The sequence below is a fragment of the Dermacentor silvarum genome, chromosome 3, assembly GCF_013339745.2.
Source record: "Dermacentor silvarum isolate Dsil-2018 chromosome 3, BIME_Dsil_1.4, whole genome shotgun sequence".
In the NCBI taxonomy this organism is placed as follows: domain Eukaryota; kingdom Metazoa; phylum Arthropoda; class Arachnida; order Ixodida; family Ixodidae; genus Dermacentor; species Dermacentor silvarum.
The window spans coordinates 62,627,880-62,650,519 of NC_051156.1; the positions used below are offsets into that span (position 1 = coordinate 62,627,880).

General features: G+C 48.9%; 1 protein-coding gene across 1 annotated transcript in view; it reads left to right on the forward strand.

Annotated features, from left to right (window-relative positions):
* The window catches only part of LOC125944490 (uncharacterized), a 32,768-nt gene extending 15,733 nt beyond the window's left edge, over positions 1-17,035 (forward strand). The window contains exons 3-5 of the mRNA XM_049664992.1: positions 8,491-8,564; positions 16,036-16,119; positions 16,841-17,035. Of these exons, the coding sequence (XP_049520949.1) occupies positions 8,491-8,564; positions 16,036-16,119; positions 16,841-16,962 (280 nt within the window). The 3' untranslated portion in view covers positions 16,963-17,035. The remainder of the gene's footprint in view (positions 1-8,490; positions 8,565-16,035; positions 16,120-16,840) is intronic.
* Positions 17,036-22,640: the final 5,605 nt, after the last annotated feature.

The window sequence follows — 22,640 nt, forward strand, 5'->3', positions numbered from 1 at the left end:
GCCCCTCTGGGGCCGCCACACGGCCCTCTGGACCCCCCGAGTTGGTCCGCCAGCACTTCACTGTGCACACTGGTGACACGCGGCTTTTTCCCCAGCGACGCCCCACTCCCGTTCCGGCTGACGGAGTCGCTGCTCCTGAAGAACGCTGGTTGCGCCGTCATGGCGACGCTTAGATGACGTGCTGTCCAGATCCATCGACGCTGCGTGGTCGTCTTCCACACTTGCCGACACGTCGCCCACCTCTTCAGCTTCTGCCATCGATGTTCCCATTGAAGCAGCGGAACCACTAGCTCGCGTCAGCACATGGTCACGCTGTTTCTCGCTAGACGCGACGCCTCCGTCCTTCGCGTCTGTCGCCGTACTCGCTGAGCCTCCTCGGTTGCAGCAGACAGAGACGCTGGCTTTTGTCCCTGGCTACCTTCTTGGGCGCCACTCACATTAGCTGCGTCTGCTCCTGTCTCAGCGTCTGAGGCCGCGTTCGCAGCAGCCTGTTCCGCTTCATCTTCGTCCATTACCAACTCGCTGCTTTCTGCCGTTCCTCGAAAAGCAGCTCGAGCATAGGACCTTGCACATTCCGCCTCTTCGTGCCCATAAGTACGGCACTTAGTGCATCTGGGCACTTTACAGTCACGGCGGATGTGTCCTGTAGCACGACAGCGTAGACAGATGGGCGCACGGCCTGGCACTATGACGAGTACTGTTCCGTTTCCGATGCGCATTTGAAGGGGGCGCAGTAGAGATAGAAGGGGGCGCAGTAGAGAATTCACGCGTGGTCTCTGGGCGCCTCTTCCATAAACACAGACTGGCTTGTTGAAGAGCATCCGCCGCGGCCATGGTAGGTAAGTGCTGCCGCCGGGTACTAAATGTAAAATAGGTGCAACCGCGCTCCCGGTCTGGTGCTCAGCCATTATGATACCCCAGTGCTTAGATAGAGGCATTTTTCTACATCCCGAAGGCGTTCTTACCTCCATAGGTGCATTTGTGGCGCCACATGGGAAATTGCCGCATTGTGAGCGTCCTGACCTTCTCTTCCAACTCACCGAGTGGTCACGTTGAGATCGCGAGTCTTTCGACAGGTGTTCAAGGCGCGGGCTCATTTTATTGCGATAGCAATTATATCGACACTCCAAAGCAGATTTCTGCCGTCGGCGTCGTCGTCGCCGTCGCCGTGAGGTTCCGTATCATGTCAACGGCGATGAAATCGTCGCCGCGCTCCGGACGCTGTATGTGCGAGTGAAAGGACGCGAGGGACGCGCGCTTTCACGGAGAGTGAACGCACGTCGGAGAGCAAACGCGCGTTCTGCGCCGTGCTCCCTGAAGGGCTGCAGAATTAAGCGTCTCTTTCCTCCTTTCCATATATAGAGAACAAACGCAACTTTTTCCGTCGCGCGAAAGGTTGTGGGGGGACGGGAGGGAGGTGAGGCGACGCTTAGCTGCGGCACCAAATACGTATTTACATAAAAACGCCGCGTGCGTTCGGTGCGAACGCGGGCAAAACGCCGACGGCGTCGGCAACAGTTCTGTGCGTTGCTGGTGCTGCTGCATGTCCAAGTTTACACGGCTGATAAAACTACTATCCTTACTCCGTATAGCTCCCTGCTAATTTGCTATCGCAATTGGTGCTTCGCCTTTCGGGTGAAACTGCGACAAATTTTTTTAACCGTACCGCTCCTGAGGAAGACTTCAAAGCTCATTAAAGTATGATAGTGGAGCACTAGCTCCTTGAACATTTCTTACAGGTTTGTTTAGGGGCGAAGCTCCTTACGCCGTGGGTCAGTCTCTCCTCCGTTGTAGCCACCTCGTCTAGTTCGTGAAGTGATCACTAGATGGCGTTGGTGACTCTCACGAGTGAAGCCGACGGGAGCGGACGTGTCGAGTCGAGGTGCCATTTCTGCGCAGCAGGTGCAGCGTGCCAAAGAGATAAGTTTTGTTATTTTATATTGGACTTTTTGGTTTTTTAGGAGGGTTAGCTTAGCCAAGCATTCTTTATAAATTATTTTAAGGCTTTCTCATTTTCTTGGTCTTCTCGCTTAGATAAAAGTAGGTAAAGAAATTTTTTTTCCCACATCTACGCCTTGTTAGTACGAGATGATGGTTGGTACTAGGGGGAACCCACGCGTGCGTTGTTCTGAGTGCGAGCGTTCCTACGCGCTGGAAGAAACGCGGTTTAAGTCAGCACGCGAAGCGAATGGTGCAGATTTTATCTGTAGGATGTGTGTGCTAGGGTCGCGGCTAGACCGCCTAGAGCAAGACAAGGATAAGTTAGCTAAGCGGGTTGGAAAGCTAGAAAAGGAACTTGAAATCGAGCAGAAGCAGAGGAAGGAGGCAGAAGAAAAGCTAGCTAACGCAGAAATCCAGCTGAGCGCCACCATTCTGCAAAGCAATGATGAACGCATCGAGGCGAGCACCGCGAACGGAGCTGGCTCCGATGCGAGTGCAGAGACAGCCGAACCCGCCACGCCGGGAAGCAGTGGCGGAAACGTCAGTGATAATCACGAAGGGGATACCACTGACGCGGCCGGGGAAGAAAACAAAGCCAAGGGCAAGGATAAGAAAGGAGGGGAGGGCATTGTGACTTCGGGGGCAGCTTTCGGCGGATGAGGGGAAGGAAAGCGTCGAGTTGTCTTTGTTGGGGATTCCAACATGCGTAAAGTAGAACCGGCGATAGCAGAGAGGGTAGGGGCAGACGAACGAGTCCAGGTTAGCGCGCTTCCCGGAAAGCCGATTAGAGAGGTGATAGCGAAGGCCAAGGAACGCATGTGGGACACAATGGAGGAGAGACACCTAGTGGTGATAATGGGCGGAGTGATTGACGTACTGAACGGACGAGGAGCAGGAATCACAAAGCAAATAGCCAAAGGGGTCACCGACCTGCGGAATGTTTCAAAAGAAGTACAAATCGCGGTGTGCACGGTGCCAGAGGTTGAAAGGCAGGGTTATAAAATTGAAAGGGCAGTTCTTGCAGTAAACAGGGAAATTTGGACTCTAGCTAAAGCAATGAATTTTACGGTCATTGACATCAACCGAGAAGTGCACCGAGCAGGCCGCGAAGGCGCTTTTGTGCGTGACGGGATACATTTTAGTGAAAGTGTAGCAACACCGGTCGGAAGTCGATTCGCGGCACGAGCTGTAGCTTTTTTAGGCGGGCCCCAGGCAATCAGGAAGCAGGATTGAGTATTGAACATAGCGAAACACCAGTAAAGGGCAGAATTAGGCGACCAGGAGTCAGGAAAAGACGCAGAAAGGATAAGAATAGAGAAGGTAAAATTTGCTACATTAACAGTGCAGGGTGGTCGTAAGCAGGAAAAATGGCTGGAAATTCAAACGCAACTGAATGATGAAGCGATTAGCGTGTACGCCTTGACCGAAACGCATCTACGAGATTTGGAGCAGCCGCCTGTTATTGACAACTTTGTATGGGAAGGGTGCAACAGAATGACCGGGTCAAGGAAAGGCGGAGGCGTAGGCGTACTAATTAGGCGAGGTCTGAAGTGGCGAAGGGTAAACGAGACATGTAAAGAGCATTTATGGATTAGTGGTACATGGCAAGGTAAAAAGACGTGGCTGGGAGTAGCTTACCTATGGACAGGTAGTGATAGCAGGGAAAAAAATAAGGAATTGGTCGATTGCATTAGAAGCGATATTAATGAGTTCAGTAACTCGGGCCAGGTGATATTAGTGGGAGATATGAACGCGCACATGGACGATTTAGACGGATATACTGATTACAACGGCTCTCTAGTGCTGGATTTGTGTGATGAACAGAACCTTATAGTAGTTAACAGGGAGAATAAGTGTCATGGACAGGTAACGTGGCAATGCGGAAACAGGCAGTCATGTATCGACTACGCCTTAGTCTCAGAAATGGTCTACGAACAACTGGAACAAATGATAATAGACGAAAATGGAAAAAATAGCCTAGGAAGCGATCATAGACGTTTAGCATTAAAGTTTGGGAGAGATACCAGCGCAGAACATGAACCAATAGCCTCAGAGTTTTTAAAAATGAATGACGAGCAAATAACAGAGATCGCAAACAACATAGAGAAGAAAATTGAGGCTTTTCCTACAGCAGTCTGGGAATATAAGGAACTGGTGGAGGTTATGCAGCATGAAATAAGGCGGACACGGCAATACAATTGTTGGATTGGAAAGAGGAAACCACGTAAGTGGTGGAACAAGGAAATTAAACAAGCTATAGAAGAGCGTAAAGAGGCATCTAGGGTTCATCGAGAAGCCAAAAAGTTGGGATTACAAGAAGAAGAGGTGCTCCTTAGATGGAATACATACAGAGAAAAGAAAAGGGTTGCGAGTGAGCTCGTGCAAGAGAAAATTAAATGCGCAAGTGAACGTTGGGTGCATAACATTCACAAAAGAGACAAAGGCGCCCCAAAAAGATTCTGGAACCATATAAAAGCACTCGGAGCTCCAACTAGAAACTCGCAAACGGCTATAAGGGATGAAGACGGTAACATCTATGAAGGCGATGATGCGACTGCGGTACATCACAGACGTTATCAGGCATAACTTCGGTACGAGAAAAAGTGTAGTTCAGACAACAGATCCAGCAACAACAGAGAGGCTTGAGAGATCAAAATTCAGCATAGAAAGCTTCTATTGGAAAAAGGCAGCAGAAAATGTCCCTAACACGGCAGCAGGACCCGATGAAATCCCAATACAGCTAATCAAAAACCTCGGTCCAAAAAGCAAGGCACTGCTGACTAATGCCATAGAGCAAGTGATTAGAACAAAGAATATTCCCGTTGGATGGCGTGAAAGCAAGATGAATCTCATCTACAAAGGCAAAGGAGATAAGGATAAGACGAGCTCGTACAGGCCAGTTACAGTAACGTCGGTGATATATAGAATGGCAATGCAAGCCATAAAATTAGAACTGTCGAAGTGGGTGGAGGAAAACGGTGTATTGGGGGAACTACAGAATGGGTTCAGGCCAGGCAGACGCTTAGAAGACAATATGTTTGTACTAACTCAGTGCATAGAGATTTCAGTAGCTCAGAAAAGACCTTTATGGGTAGCATTTCTAGATATTAAAGGAGCTTATGACAACGTAGACAGGGAATTGTTGTGGGATATTCTTCAATACGAAGGCATAGATGACGATTTCGTGGAGCTGCTGAGGGAGATATATCGAGACAACCAAGTACAAGTGGCATGGGAAGGCCGAAAAGGAAATCAAATGGTGGGAATTCACCAAGGATTGAAGCAAGGATGCCCTCTGTCACCATTGTTGTTCACGCTTTACGTCAAGGGCATAGAAAGACGACTGGAAAACAGCGAACTAGGTTTTGATTTATCCTACATGCGTAATGGACAAATGGTGCAACAGAAGGTCCCTGGATTGATGTACGCAGACGACATTGTGCTACTAGCGGACAATAAAAAAGATTTACAGATACTTGCGAATATCTGTGGGAACGCAGCGACAAATCTAGGCCTTAAGTTTAGCACAGAGAAATCAGGGATTATGATCTTTAATGAACACACGAGTAACTTCGTGGTGTCAATTCAACAGCAAGTAATACCCATAGTGAAGCAATATAAGTACCTCGGCGTACACATAAACGAAGGAAAGAATTACTCAAGCAACCACCAAGATAATCTGAAAATAAAGGGGAAGCGGAATGCAGCATTAATGAAACACAGAGCACTGTGGGGCCACAATAAGTATGAGGTGGTGCGTGGAATCTGGAAAGGAGTAATGGTGCCAGCGCTAACATTCGCAAATGCCATTATATGCTTAAAATCGGATATATTGGCGGGTTTGGAAGTTAACCAAAGATCAGTAGGCCGGTTGGCTTTGGGAGCACACGGTAATACGACAAGTGAGGCAGTGCATGGAGACATGGGTTGGGCCTCTTTTGAAGTCAGAGAAGCACAAAGCAAAATAGTTTTGAAGAAAGGCTCAGGAACATGGATGAAAATAAATGGGCGGCTAAAGTGCACAAGTATCTCTACATGAAAAGCGTGGACACAGAATGGAGGAAGAGGTCAAGGAAGTTGGCAACCAAGTACAGGATAATCGAAACTGTAAATAGACAACCAGGGGTCATCAGAAAGAAAGTGAGAGAAATAGAGACCGTGAATTGGATGCAAAGAATGGAAACGAAAAGGACAATGGAGATTTACAAGAATGAGAAGAAAGAAATTAGAAGGGAAAATCTGTACGATAACACAAAGGGCAGTGCCTTGCTATTTGAGGCTCGAGCCGGTTGCCTAAGGACGAAAACATATCGGAACAAATATTCGGAACTAGATGAGATATGTGTATGCTGCAGTAAAGATCCAGAGACCACTCAGCACATCCTAATGGAATGCGACGGGATCCACCCAGCGAGAACCGTAGGTAACGTGCAACTCCCAGAAGCGCTTGGGTTTAAAGTGGAAGGAAACATAAACAGATCAGCCGTAGAGATCAGCAAGAGACGATTAGAGTACTGGTGGAAAAAAAGCAGGGAAAAGATGGATACGACCTGATCTCTTAAAATCATAGGCAGCGGTACAAGCTAAATTTTTGAAAAAGGAATAAAAAAATGCTAGATAAAGAACATGTGTAGTATACCTGATTAAATCAAGCAGGCTAGGTGACTATTTGTCGCCACCCCGTTTCAAAGGGGATGCCAATAAATCATCATCATCATCATCATCATCATCCATGTATAATATACCTGATTAAGTCAAGCAGGCTAGGTGACTATTTGTCGCCACCCCGTTTCAAAGGGGATGCCAATAAATCATCATCATCATCACCATGGAGATACATGGTAAAGGCTAGTGTGACGGGATATCACTAGATGGCGCTAGCGCAGCATAGTTGACGCAATAAAATACGAGATGGCGCTGCGGCACTCGCTCCATTCAGATATATGGGAGCGCATAGTGTGATGAGCGATCACTAGATCATTGGATGGAGGCGATCGTTCGAGATGTTTCGATGCAGTGCGATGGGAGACCGCCAGGGGTGAGAGCTATAAAATGCGCTCGCTCTTGGCGCGCTTCCTCTTTCGCTCGGAGTCGCTGCGCCATATGGAAGACAAGGCGGCGGAGCGGAGGGCACGGAAAGCGGCTGCAGCGCGCGCTCGCAGACAGAACCCAGAAGTGAGAGCCAGCGCAGCCGAACCTGCACGGAGGCGCCGAGAAACGGATCCCGACGTTCGAGCCCGCGAAGAAAAAGGTGCACGGCGACGCCGAGAAGCGGATCCAGAAACTGTGAGAGCCCGAGAAGCGGCGAGGCAATGCGCGTACAGGCGGGCGGATCCCGAGGCTGCGCGAGCGCGGGAAGCTGCTGCCAAGCGCCTCAAGCGAGCTCTGCCCGAAGGCGCAGACGCGCGTTTGAAGCGCGACTTTCTAGACAACAGTTTCGGCCACAGCTGCAATGTCTGCGACAGATTGTGGTTTGCCAACAACCTCGGCACGGTATCGGCCATCAGGAACGAGCAGGCTCGGGGCAATGCCATCGCCGTTCTCCAGCGGAGCTTCGCCCACTCATCATCATTCACCCCGTGGATATGCTGTGAAATTTTTTTATGTCACGGAACGCTTTCCCTACGCCAATCTTCCCATAAACTTAAGCGATAATTCCCTGAACGGGAACTGTCCACGATATGAGCAGCATTATATGGCAGTCGGCGTGGTGCGTAACGAATTAAGCGTGGTAATGATGTGTGGAGGTTACGCTGATGTAAGCGTTTATTTAAATAAGTGCGCGAAGCGTACGACCACAGATATGTACATATTTATATTACCAAACAAATACATTGTGCCCCGCGTCGACAACCATATAATGCTGCCCATACCTTCGACAGTTCCCGTACAGGGAAGTTCCGTTTTATTCGCTTGCACGATGGCCAGTGCGGCATAGCCAACGCGTTATTGCCGTCATAGGCAGCGGAGGCGGATTTACTGCGCAATTCATGCGCGATAAGTGCATCCTCTCGTTTTGGGTCCCCTTTAATCATCTTACATTCTCACTGGTGCGGTGTTTAACAGAGCGCCCCATACCGCTTGCTCTGCGCCTTTTAGTACAGACTTAGGCAATTCTAGCTTAGGTGTAACGTCTCCTTTCTACTTGTGGGGAACGGCGAAAGCGGACGGGCTCATCGAATGTTTCGCACCCGAGCGCCTATTATCGCGGAGAATGGGTTGTTTGTCACTAAACTCCGGGTGCCAACTATCAACTGCGCCCACAATGTGCTTAAACTGCAAATTTTCGTACTGTATTGGGAAAGGGGTTTTCTGGCCTCATATTAAACTTTTCGACCGATTAACCATACAATGCTACCCATTGAAACTTTCTGCAGCTGTGTTGTCAATCGAACCTCTTTCCGAGGTTTTTATGTTGTCCCTGTGCTTGCCGATTGCTTCAGGCTAACAGGATTGTCACCGACTGCAATCATAATCATATCGATGAAGTCGTTTAACAATGTAGTAACGATAGAATTGTCGTTTTATCGCCTATATTTCTCGCTACAGGAACACTACATTCACGCTTGCGTCCTCTCCTGGGTACAACGTTTCAAATGTCATGAAGGTCACGCCCGCAGAGAGTAAGTATTTCACCCGATCACATTACTACGTTGACAAACTTGAAATGAAAACATGCGTCGAAGCGGCGTCGATTATTTTAAAGTGAATAGCTTTCTTTCCCTGTTTCATCTGTTTACGCCATCGGAGGCCGGACATTTTCCGCCGATGCGAAGACCACGTGCTCTCGCACAACCAAATTTCGGTGTCCGTTTGTCGCCGCACATTCTTTCAGACGCCCAAGTCATCGAGTGGGTGTTTCGATGCGTATGAACCGTTAGATACTGTGGTTGTGATGGCATTGTTTGTCCGCCGCCTGCCTTGGCCGTTGCCCAAGACTGCAATGGGTCTCTTGTCAAAATGCATCGTTTCGTCTTGCCGGCTCACCACAGCTTTGCTTATGCCGGGGTTCTATTCTCGACACGCATGGAGGCTACACGCCCGCCGTTATCCGCCATGTTGACTCTCTGATTGGCTGTCGAGAGGTCACGTGTTTTGAAATTTGTGCCGGGAAGCGGAATTTTTTTCTGAATGCAATTTTACGTTTAAATCAAGATGAGGAAACGTGACGCGGGGCTGCAAGTTTTATGGACTAATATTTTTTTCTGATGCTTGGATGATATATTGCGACGTTAGCCCTTCAAAAAGGAAGTGAGCAACACCGCAAGCAACAACCGCTGGCGTTGAAACGAACACAGGCAACCCTGTGTCAGCACCAAAAGATGACAATGAAGTGTATGGTGTCCTGTACCTGCCGTTTGAACGTCGCTATTGGAAATGACAAATAAAACTCCAGCGTACTAGAAGTTCCAGGTTCAGTTGTATTGCGAACGAACATTAGGAAGAACTCAGAAGAAAAATATTTTTGTAACCTGTTTGGGCTTTAACTAGCGTATGTAATGTGGTCCTGTACAAAGGGCTGGGCGCTAGAGATCGCGTTTTCTTAACGCTTGACTAGTTGCCCGGATGACCTCGTTTTATTCTCGCAACGATGCTCGGATAACAGCTCTGGCCTTTGGCTCAAGCTCGCTTGCAGGTCTCCAACAACAGGAGCTAAAAATTTGGCAATGCCAAAAATGTATGCAAGGCGGCGTCTTGAAGTTTCCTGACGTAAAGCACCAGGGGCTTTATCCTCAAGCGGTGCGAGTAAGAAGCGAAGTGAACGAGAAATGGTAGCGCCGGCGCTTTCGTTGTGCGCAACGTTATCGGTGATATTCGGCCGCTTCTCAGCCAAACGAGTGGGGCTCGTTTGGCTGAGTCACGTTTTACGAGAAAGCGATAACGCGGCCTAGAACGTGAGCTCATCACTACCGCTAGATCGCGTATGTTGTCTCAAGGGAGACAGCAAGCTCGTTGGCGCCAATACATAGTTTTCATGTGACGTCACGGAGGCAGCTCCCACCGTTCTAGTACCTAAAGATGGCGGCTACGATGGCGTCAGTGCACCGTCTTATCACGCGCACTCTGTTTTACTTCTTGACGGTGACTGCTTTTCACAGGTTTATCGCTGTTATCGCTTTGACATTGACTGTTTTATTGCGATAGCAATTATATGGACACTTCAGCCGGATTTCTGCCGTCGCCGTCGGCGTCGCCGTCGCCGTGAGGGTCCGTATAGATAAAATCTTCGCCGCGCGCCGTATGCCCCAGAGGCAGCGTGCGGGGACGCGCGCTATCACGGAGAGCGAACGCACTCAATCTCCCACGCGCAAGCAAGGAAGCGGAAAGCCAGCGCCGGAGGGAGCAGGGGGGGGGGGCACTTCTCTGCCAACAACCGCGCTCGTCGCTCGTCCGCACAGTCTCTTATCTCTCCCACGCGCAAGCAAGGAAGCGGGAAGCCAGCGCCGGAAGAAACGGAGGGGGGGGGGCGCACTTCTACGCTGCCAACAACCGCGCTCGTCGTTCGTTCGACCGCACCGTCTCTTATCTCCACACGGCTCTGACCTTTATGCGCATTCGCCGCTCAGTTTCCGTTGAAGCGATAGACCGCACGTACCTTCGCCCGCTGCCAGCGTTTTGACAGTCGTTGGCTGCAGTCATTCAGTGTGATGTATTCATGTTTGTTTGTGCGCGCTCACACCACGCTTGTTCATTCAGTTCGTAATAGTCGGGCCACATTTTCCAACGGACGCTACACATGCAATGCTGCCCAGATCGGCAGTGCAGCACTACAGGTGTGTCCCTTCGCACGCGCTTCCCACGGTAAGCGCTTCTCATCAACACCACCGTTTCACACGCGCCTTCTCGTGGTCATCGAGTCTCTCTTCATGTCGGTCTACTTACGCCGCAGCACACCTGCTTACTTAATCCAGCTCATGTTTACTACAATTCAAATTGCTACCAAAGCCGCTCACCTTACTTCGTATGACATAGCTGTGTTGCTATCGCATTCATCGCTTCGCCCTTAGGGCGAAACTGTGACACTTTTTTCACAGGTTTATCACTGTTATCGCTTTGACGTTCGACGCAAGACGCGCCTGTCGTGCTGTCATGCGGTCATCTTTCTTGATTACGCCGCTTCTTGACCGGCTGGTACCTAAAGATGGCGTCCGCGATGACGTACGTGCAAACTATCTATATACGATGACTCATTCCGTTTCTCGGGGACACGTTTCCTAGCTAATAAAGTAGACGACGGAAGAGGCGTTTTAGACGGAATAATCGTATGCTTTGAGCTAGCTGCTTTATCTTTATTTAGGAGGAAACGGCTATGAAGCACTTTCTACATTTTCTCGAGGGACTTTCCTTTCATGTCCCCATTGACCATAAACCACTGACGTCCGCCTTAGCGCCAAGCACCACCTCCTACGCTCCCTGCGAAATCAGACACCTCGCAAAACGGGGCCATCAGCGCCATTTTGAACGCGTCGCGCCTACGTCACGCCTCAAAGAAAATGGCGTAATGTCCAGAGTAGATCCCCCGATTCCCACAGTGCGTGGATGATTTTCAAGCGAATGTTCACAGGAGAATCTGGCCTCTATGAAGTAAACAAGCGGAGGAAAAAGCGCAGGTGGGCAGACGTTGTCTTGACATCGTCGTCATGCAGTCATTACTCCGTTGTTCTTGTGACGCTGCCGTCTTCGCTGCAACACTGTCACGCTGGTTACAAATTAGAAGAGGACGGGGGTATCTCGCGCGCATTTTCGATTTGAATAAACCAAGCAAGTAAAGGCATCCATAGTCTACCCTGACAAGCTTTCGCGTCTGCTGTATTCCCATACGCTACACCTGGTGCCGAAACCCGGGATCCATTTGTTATTCCGGACCGCTGAGCCGGAGGAAACACTTGAAGAAATCGCCGCCCGACATGGAGCAGCTATTTGCGAACATGATGGAACCGTGCAAGTTCGCCTTTCGGTTTTGCCTTTCGGTTTTGCCTTTCGGTCTTGCCTTTCGGTCTTGTCTTTCGGTCTCGCTCATGGCTTTCGATCTTCGTAATGCGACGCAGACCTTTCTGCGTTTACTTGACCAGGTATTACGTGGCATGACGTGCTGCTTTGCCTATCTTGACAACATCCTCGTCTTCAGCACCACCGCCGAAGCTGAAGCTCCGCCTACGTCAAGTGTTCGCAAGACTTAACAAGTTTGGTCTTGTCGTTAACGGTCCGAAGAGCGAGTTCGGTGTTACTGAGTTGGATTTCCTCGGCCATCGCCTTAATGCATACGGCATTCGTCTATTCCCGACATTTGTCACAGTCATCCGTGAGTCTCCTTAGCCATCCACCACCAGGAAATTGCGCGAATTTTCGGCCTCGCCAACTATTAGCGCTGCTTCAATCTTCTCTGTGCCCATATACTGCAGCCTCTCCACAAGCTTCTGACACGAACCTCAAGACACCGATTATTCCCGTGCCCTGGAACGACACCACTGACCGCGTGTATAGAGGCATCAAAAAAGCCATTGCCGGTGCAACGCTCCTCGTCCACCCCAAATGCGATGCCCCGCGTCCGTCAAGGTTCACGCATCGTACACAGCTGTCGGCACAGTCTGGCAGCACTTAGTTTTTGGTGCTTGGCAGCTCATCGCGTTCTATTCCAAGAAACTTGCGTGTGTGCCGCTACAGGACAATTGGCCGAGAGCTTCTCGCCATCTATTTGACTGTGAAGCACTTTTTTTCTCGAGGGGCTTTCCTTTCATGTCCCTGTTGACCATAAACCACTGACGTCCGCCTTAGCGTCCAGCAGCACCGCCTACGCTCCCTGCGAAATCAGACAGCTCGCCTGCATTTCCGAATTCACCAGCGACATTCGTCACGTCAGCGGAAAATTTGACACCGTCGCCGACGCACTTTCTCGTGCCGCCAATCATGCAACCGACCACCGCCGACCAGTTATAGACTTCACGGTCATTGCTGCCACCCAGAGTATCGACGCCGAGCTCCAGCTGCTTCGCATGAGCGGCACCTCCCTGTTGTTTGAAGATGTTTGGTGCTTCCTTACTGCCACGTGCCCCTCGCTTGTGATACGTCGACCGGTCATCCTCGTCCCTAAGTGTACCGATCATGCCGCCGGACCGTCTTTGACGGCATTCTTTGGCTAATCCTGGCACATGGGCAACATAGCGACTCGTCACTTCTCGTTATGTGTGGCCTAGCATCAACGTATGTGGTCGTCGCTGGTCCCGCGCGTGCCTTAACTGCCAGCAATCTAAACTGAAGTGCCACACGGTGACTTCTCTTGGCACATTCTCGTTCCCGTAATCACGCTTCAGCCATCTACACGTCAATAATGTCGGTTCCGTTGCTCTGTGCGGGAACCGTCGCTACCTATTAACCTGCAACCTGCACTGACAGGTTTACCAGAGGGCCTGAAACGATGCCCCTCCCGGACATAACGGCAGAGTCGATAGGTCGAGCACTCATCACTTTCTGGATTAGCCGCAATGGTGTGCCTTCCCCCATTACGGCCGATCAAAGCCGTCAATTCGACTCAACGTTGTTGGCCCACCTATTTGTGCTCCTCGACGTCACTCACATCAAGACTACCTCTTACCACCCGATATCCAATGGGATCATCGAACGTTTTCACCGCCAACTGACGGTTTCACTCATGGCTTCGACTTTTCCTTCATCATCGATCGAGTGCATTCCTTTCGCTATGCTTGGCATCCGCACCTCTCTTCACAGTGAATCTTCCTCCAGCGCCGCAGCGCTTACGTTTGGCACCACTCTTCGTGTCCCTCGCGAATTCATGGACGACTCGACCACTGTACCTGCTGACGTTTCCGATTACGCCTACCATCTACGCAGTGCTATGCGTACTACCGTTCACCCCCGACAACGACGTTCTTCCCGCTGTGTACACATCAACCGTGACCTTCAGAACTGCACGCACGTCTTTGTGCACCACGATGCTGTGCGACCTCCCTTACGGCCCCTGTATGATGGTCCGTTCAAGATACTCAAGCGTGCACCTAAATACTTTCTATTGCTCATCAACGGCCCGGAAGATACGGCTTCCGCCAATCATCTGAAGCCTGCCTACTTTGACTGATGCTCTAGCGACTTCTGCTGTCACATTCCCTCCAGACCAGACCAGTCATACTCGCCGTGAGCGTTTCGTACCACCACCATCTGCTTTTTGCCATTCGTCCCACTCTCATGACTTCCTCGCTAGAAGGGGCGCCTGTAGCGCGCTACTACATGACAGTGATCCGACCGAAGAGACCACGATACGCCTAGCACGCCCATGGTACGCGAGCAGTGGGATCGGCGGTTGCAGGATTGAAGGCCAGCGTAATTTGGTCCATCTCCCCCCTGCTTGAGCAGCCCCTGCTAAAATATAATTTGTGGACACCAGGCGCCAACGTCTGTCTGGTTTTTCCTCTCCCAGAAATCAAAAGGCTGTAGATAAAAATTATAACAGCAAAAGTTATACAAATATTCTACAGACTGTCTTGATATGTTTTTATTTTGATGCGTATTCGGGTCTCGGCTTATAGGTTTAACATAAATGATCGTACGAATGCGTCGACCCCGAGCATTCTTGGCGGTAGGGTGGAGGAAGCAAGTCAGTCGAAAGGTACTCAAAGAACAGCGTAGTTTAAACAAAGTATTTTGCGGAGTTCCGCAACGAGGAACTAAAGAAATAGTTAACGACCATTCGAGAGTGACACGACTCTGCATAGGAAATTCTCAAAATGTGCCAAAGGGTTCGATCAGCAGACCAGGACAATGACCTTCTCTTCAACCGCAAGGCTTTCCCTTTGAGTAGCCCGTGTGGAATTCATTCGCAACATTCTACTTTCGGGTGCACCATAACTTTCTTTTTCAGCCTAGCGCAGCCAAGAGTGTACCGGGCAATAGAGTGGCCCATGCCCTTTCTATGTGGTTCAGCGGATGTTACCCCATTTGCAGTGCTTCTTGCGCGTTCTCGTTAATTATCCTGAAGTTCTCAACCATTACACAAAAACGTGTGGAAGCTCACTTGTTTAAAATGTATGAGAGGATCGGAATAACTTTGCTGCATGTTAGCCAAAATTTGTGGTTGCCCCATGGTACTATACTTATAACTGATTAACACTTTCATCTCGCCTTCTTGTCATTGAAGCCCTCGTGCATGAAAAGATGGGATCGCAGCAGAAGATAACATCCTGTACTACCAGCAAAGTGATTTGACAGTGCATTTACAGCATAAGTTTCTAGTATAGCAAATTTTATTCTGCATTCGCGCTCACAAATGTAGGTTTCATGACGCTATGCCAACGTTCCCTGAGTAAACAGCCCCAAGAGTAGTGCAACTGGGGCCTTCAATTAGGTAGTACCATAGCCAACCATATTTTCTGGCATTGTTAGTAATGTATCTGGGCGCAAACTATAATAGTGTAAATGTGGTAGCTTTATAAGCGATAAAAAATTGAAACCAAAGAAATTGACAGAATACCCATATGAGAAAATTTATGCCTATCCATAGGGATATATAGGGCTCCATAGAAAATTCATGGGGAAACATATAGTAGGCGCAGGCCACCTAAATTTGGAGGTGGGTCAACTTGAAATTGGGGGTGGGTCAGCTTAAATTTGAAGGTGAAAAACCTTAAATTTGGGGGTAGCCCATCTTGAAATTTGGGGGTGTGCCAATTGAAATTTGTGGGCGGGCAAACTAAGATTTGGGGGTGGCCCATCTTGCAACTTGTGGGTGGGTCAACTTGAAATATGGGGGTGGGTCAACCGATATTTGGGGGTATGCTTACGAATACTTAGACATCTCCAGTACAGTTTCTGCATGCTTTTTTGGGTTAAATCATTTGTAGTGTCGGGTGTGGTATAGACAATAAAGGGTAGTTTACTGATAGCTAAAATTAATTTAATTTTGTTTATGAATTTAGGATATGTTTTTTTGATGGGTCAAACCCTCTGGCTAGTGTCGGTGTCAAAAAATCTGTGGAAAATATATGCGGTGAAGTACATTGCTGCTCCAGTTAATCTTCTTCTGCACCGCATCATCTTGCATTGCCCCAAAATACAATTTTCAAAGCAGTTGCAATGTTTCAGATCCAAGTGAAGCGTTCAACCTGACAGCGGCCTATCGAAGCTGTACGGAGTGCAAAGTGCTCCGTCATAGCTACATTGACGGTGGTAAGCGAGATTAAGATTTCTTATGGTTAACCATATGTGAGAGCCTTGACTTGAAGTTTGAGCTACAGCCACAGTAAGGATGTCTAAATTAACATGACGAGGTATTTCGGACATTACACCGTAATAATCGCGTCCTATAATAGAAGATCTGTTGTGAGATAACAGCCTCAAAATAATTTATTACTCAGCAGCACTGGCACTGGCTTTTAACACGCATAAAACACCGGCATATTGAAGCACGCAATCGGTACAATGGATGTGCCTTGTGACCAAACTGTGAATTACCAAATTATACAGTACAGTATACCATCTGAAAGGATAGCCTAAGCTTACTCAGCACTTTCGTCTTGTCGATATAGATGCGATACAACAAGGAGGTTAGGAACCTATCTCATACTTTATAATCACTGTACCACGCATTTAGAACAATAATCAACGCATAATAAATTGTGTAAAAATATATGTACTGCAATAACTCAAAAGAAAAACATGTGCGCATTAACTGCAACCGCATTTAGGTTAGGTTCGTGTTGCGAGCGCCTTATTGCTGTTGAATACTTTTCGAGAATTTTTTATGTTATGGTATTACGTACTTGCCAAATGCTTCATATGATAAGTGTGCTGCTTTGCAAGTAACTAAGCTTTAAAACAAGAACAGATGAATGATGTAGCGACTAACTTGGTAAAATAGTTAAACATCGTTGTCACTCTTCTTTTTCAGGGAAAGGCTGCAGTTACTGGGCGACAGAGATAGCACTTAAGCAAAAGAATACTTGCTGTGAATTCGTTTACGCTCTGCTGTGTGGCACTGCGAAATACCAAGTATACGAAGAAGGCTGCTAGAAGAGCCACTCCTGGCTCGGACGTCGAAACTGGCCAATCACAGAGCTGTGCTATGGCTCGCTGTCGGTAAATTTGTATGTTCCGTTAAGAATAAAACATTTTTGAGTAGAACTTACTGGTGAAAGCGATGACGGTCGTGGTTGCTCGTATTCCTTCTCAGCAAAGAAAAAAGCGCCTTTCCTTGCGAAACGACGCTGGTTATGAGAAACAGAAAACAAAAACAAGCGTTACTTTTTCCGAATTGCTCTATATCATCTTACACGGCTGTCGTCTCTGTCGTGTGTGCGAGAGTCGATTCAATGAATCGTTTCGCCTGTCACTCCACACTGCATGCGCATATAAGTGGCCGTCAGGCACAAGTAGGGCGGAGATACGCATGTATTGCGAACCCTTTCATCAAGACCAGAACCTCTCCATCGCCTTGTGCTCAATGTACGTAGAGAGAACGGTGCATAGAAAAGGATAAAGGCTAACCAACGGTGCTCTTCTGGCTGGCAACCCTGCAAGGTTAGGCCTGTTGAGAACCAGCATTCTCAGAGTGTATCGTGTGTTGTATTCGAATTAGAGAGCTGAAACTGGAGCAATGTAGATACAGAATTCTGCGCGAAGACTCCTTAGCAGTGCAGCCTCAGAATCTTACTGTCCAGTCTATCACGAACGTAATGTTGTGCATCACTTGCATGGGCGGTTTACAATAAAGCAATGCAAGTAAAGTATGTACGTCTTAGGATAGTTACAGAGCTGAACTAAAAACCATGCATGTAATGCACGGGACGGGATATGACAATGAACAGTTGCCAGTTAGCGCCCGCGTTCCGTGTCTTTGATATGTGGCTCGTTCGCATCGCGTTAAACTTATTGTAAGCGATCAAGCACCACAGCTAGTCCAACTAGAAATTCTACTCAAGCATGGTCAAGAAAGTGTGTGAAGCTCTCGTGACATCGGCACGTGTTGCAATTCGCGCTGCGGCCATTCCCATAAGAAAGGCGCCTAAGAAATAACCGAACAAGAGCAGAACTTGGTTTGTTCATCTCGTAATAGTTAGGTGGCAGATGAAATTGTGGGTTATGAATTAACGAGTCTACGTAGACGAGCTATGGTGAAAACGTTTGAGTCCCACAATAAAGTGTACATTCGTGGGTCATTCAGCCAAACCCTGCGTAAACTTCAGTTCGCCGAAGTGGAATCAGAAATACCGACCGCTTTCTTGTGCAGATCGGTTGGCTTCGTTAAATCGGTCATTCTTGCTGATATCGCAGAGTCATTAAAGATATTTAAATACTACGGTCGAGACGACGCTTTATTGCAAGAAGGAAAGATGGCGCCGACGAAACAGGAACTCGAGCCGATGATTGATGAGGGTTTTGTACAGATGAGATGAAGTCCACGTAAATGCTTACACTAATTTCCCACCGTGAACGAAAGCGGCCTCCCTGGCCGCACTTTAGACTGTGGAACGCAGATGAAAGGGCTTCAGGCGAGAGACGTGCACGATCTCTGTTAGACGGCAGCGTCGGCCTGTTGGGGCATCAACAGGTGTAACGCGATAGTGCACCGGCGAGGTCTGCTATATGACTTCGTAGGGGCCAATATATCCAGACTCAAGCTTCTCACATAAACCGGGTGTTCATGCAGGTGTCTATAGGAGCACATCGTCACCAGGGCGGTAGGAAACGACGCGGTAAGAGGCATCGTACCGGTGCTTGTGATCTTCTTGGCTTGCTTCAGTGTTCATACGGGCGCGACGACAACATTGGGCAAGTCGTCACACAAACTGGTCGCAAATTAATGGTGAAGCGTTGACGGGGCCTGAGAGGGTGGCAGCCGTGTACTAAGAAAAACGGAAAGTGTCCGGTGGTCCTTTGCACAGACGTATTGTACGCAAATGTTACAAATGGAAGAATCGCATCCCCCTTACGATGGTCAGGTTGGATATACATGGATAGCATGTCGCACAGCGTGCAATGAAATCGCCCTGTTAGGCCATTGGTTTGAGGGTGGTAGCTAGACGTTGTCTTGTGCACGGTGTTGGACGCTTGCAGAACTTGATTAAGTGTGCTTGAAAGAAATGTTTTGCCTCGGTCGCTTAAAAGAACGTGAGGAGCCCCGTGACGTAAGTAGATAGCCTACAAGAAAAAGGCCGCTACTTCCGAGGCAGTTCCTGAACGTACTGAGGCTGTTTCAGCGTACCGGGTCAAGTGGTCAACAGCAGTGACGATCCATCTGTTGCCGTCTGGAGTAGTTGGGAGGGGCTCGAAAAGGTACATGCTGACGATAGAGAAGGGTTCTGCTGGACAAGAAAGTGGCTGTAGCGTCCCGACCGTAGCAGTAGTAGGTCGCTTACGGTGTTGGCAAAGCGTGCACGAGGCAACATATCTAGATAACATTGTAGACAAACCTGGCCAAAAGAATCGGCTGCGTATGCGCTCGTGTGTTTTGTGGTAACCCAAGTGACCTGGCGTAGGGGCATTGTGTGAAGCCTCCAGGACTTTAGGGCAAAGATAGCGTGGTACAACGGGAAGCGATCGATGGCCTTCTGGGTGAAAATTGTAACGGTAGAGCACGTCGTCTTCGAACTTGAATAGCTTGAGCTGTCTCCGTAGCCTGGCATTTGGTGGAGATGAAACACCGCTAAGGCGATTGATGATACCAAGAATCGGCGCGCTGCTGAGTGGAAAGCGCTGAAGGGTGGTTTCATTGAGTCAAGGAGGAAATCGATGTAATAGGCGATGTGCCTTCCATGCGGCCAATTTGACAAGGCGATGTGGTGTGCTCCGATGATGGTGGTAATGGGCATCGTGAAAGAGAATCGCCATCTTGGTGCTACCTTCCGGACTTGTAAATGACATCGAAATCGTATGCTTGTAATTGGAGTTTCTAGCGGCCATGGCATTCAGACAAGTTTTTATTGTCGACAACCAACATAGGGCATGGTGGTCGGCCACAACCGGGAAATATAGAACGTGGAGGTATCGACGAAATTACTGAATTGACCAGACCACAGCCAAACACTCTTCTTCGGTTATCGAGTACTTCTTTTTCGCGGAATTCAGAACGCGGCTTGCATATGCAACAACCTTCTCGCAAAATTCGCGGTCGTGTTGCAGCAGTACGGCACCAATTCCTTGACCACTAGCATCATTATGCAGTAATGTGGGTGCCTTGTCGTCATAATGGCAAAGAACAGGTGGGGATGTGAGTGCGCGCTTGAGTTCTTAGAACGCGGCTTCAAGGAACTGTAACTAGCAAGGACCTTGTGGAGGGGTGAGGCAATGCTGGCAAAGTTCCGGATGAAACGTCGAAAGTATGAGGCGAGTTCAAGGAAGCTGTGCAGTTCTTTTGCACGAAGTGGGCGTGGAAAGTTGAGCACTGCGGAAATTTTGTCCGGATCGGGCTGGGTGGCGTCTTTGCTAACGAGATTACCCAGGACATTATTCGCTGTGCTAGCGAAACGGCACTTCTTCGTGTTTTGTTGAAGTCCGGCATTAGAAAGGCATGTGAGCACTTCATCTAGCCATTACAGATGGCGAGTGAAAGTCGAGAAAAGCACGACCATGTCGTCGAGGTAACATAGACATGTTTTCCACTTGAGGCCGCGAAGAACAGTGTCGATCATTCTTTGAAATGTCGCGGGAGCATTGCATAGACCGAAAGGCATTACGTTAAACTCGTAAATACCGTTCGGAGTAGAAAAGACAGTCTTTTCTTTGTCCGCCTCGTGCTTTGGAATTTGCCAATATCCGGAACGAAGGTCAAGGCTGGAAAAGTTTTGCGCGCCTTGCAAAGAATCAAGGGCATCATTGATGCGGGGCATCGGATATAGGACCTTGAGGGTGATCTTGTTTAGCGCGCAGTAGTCAACAGAAAATCGTACCGATCCATCCTTCTTCTGCGCTAAAACGATGGGTGATGACCAAGAACTGGCGGAGGGACGTATGTTTCTTTTCAGCGTATCGGCTACGTTCTCCTCGATAATTTTGCGTTCAGCCAAAGAGACTCGGAAGGGACGACGGCGTACAATAGTCTGGCCATCGGTGTCCATACGATGGTAGGCAACGGAGGTCTGTCCGAGTGACGAAGTATTCATATCCAAGGAAGCTTGATGCTTCTTCAGCAATTTTAGCAACGCTTCACTCTGGGCAGCAGTAAGGTCAGGACTTATCACGGAAGCAGGGGCAGATGAAACAGATTTGCCCTATTGAGGAAGAGCTTGCGTGGCGGCAAGAGGAATCAGAGAGACTGGTTGGGTGTCCACATAACAGGTCACTGCAGAGACTTGAGGTAGGAGGATTGTCTCAGTCGTCGTGTTCAAGGCTATGAATAATGCAGAGCTTTCTTTGAACCGCACCAAGCGGGAAGCGAAGACAATCCGACGGGCAAGACAGCGGCCGTAAGGAGTGATGAACACGTCGCCATTGGTGATGTCCGTAGAAGAGAATGTGATGAGTTGCTCGTGGCTGGGAGGCCGTACAGAATCGGCAGCAGTGAGAAAACGCAGTCGTGGCTCATCGGCACTCCCGCTGCAATGATCGGTCTCCGTCATATGGACTACACGCTGGCGGGAAGAGATTAAAGCGGACGCTGACGAGAGGAAGTCCCAACCTAAAATTAGTTCATGAGCGCACGGGAATGAAATCGCGAACTTAATGTGATGGCGGATACCATCAATGAAGGTTGTTCTCTGTACATTGGGCTGATGGCCGAATGATTGCTCCATTAGCCCCAATCAAGGATGATCCAACAAAAGGCACTTCACACTACGCAGACGAGAGCACAAGTCCGCACGCATAACAGAAATAGTAGCTCCCGTGTCAATTAGAGCTAACAAACGGACACCCTCCACAGACAACAATAACATTGGAAAAAACACAGCGCAAAAAAGACACGGACACGAGAGAGCGACACGCACACAGCGCTGACTTGCAACAGTTTATTCATGGGGACATGACGGAAGAAATATATAATGCACTGCCATGTGCCAACATGTGAATAATTAGCAAAGCACTGCAGCACCATTTTGAATTATGATAATGATAACCACGTGCTGACAATGCACATTGGCTGTTTGTCATTCAGCACGTGGCTATCATTCGAAATGATGCTGCAGTGTTTTGCTAATTATTCACATGTTGCGCATGGCAGTGCCATACATATTTCTTCCCTCATGTCCTTATGAATAAACTGTTGCAAGTCAGCGCTGTGCGTGTCGCTCTCTCGTGTCCGTGTCTTTTTTGCGCTGTGTTTTTTCCAATGAATCACCAACACGCCCAAGCTTCCACGCTAAACCAATAACATGTCCGACGGACTTTCAGGATGCTTCTAGCACCTCGCGGCAGTGCATTTTTCTCTCCAAACACTGCACTGGTTAGTTTTCCGGTCGCTGGACATGGAGTTGGGATACAGGCCCAAGTGGTGAAACAGAACGTCGGAGCGGCGATGGGGAGCGGCATCTCGAGGCACGTGTGTTGTGGGCGGTGTTGGAGAAGTCGACCGGAAATGGAGATCGGTGCCCGGGAGGATTATCGGCGTAAGGGTGGTAGACTCGAGGAGGAGGTGGCTCGTCGCGCTCAAAGCTAGCGTAACCATGACGTTTGTCTTGTTGGTGGCGTCGGCAAACCCGGGAGATATGTCCTCGAAAGCCGCAGTAATAGCATGTGGACCTCGACGAACGCCAGGC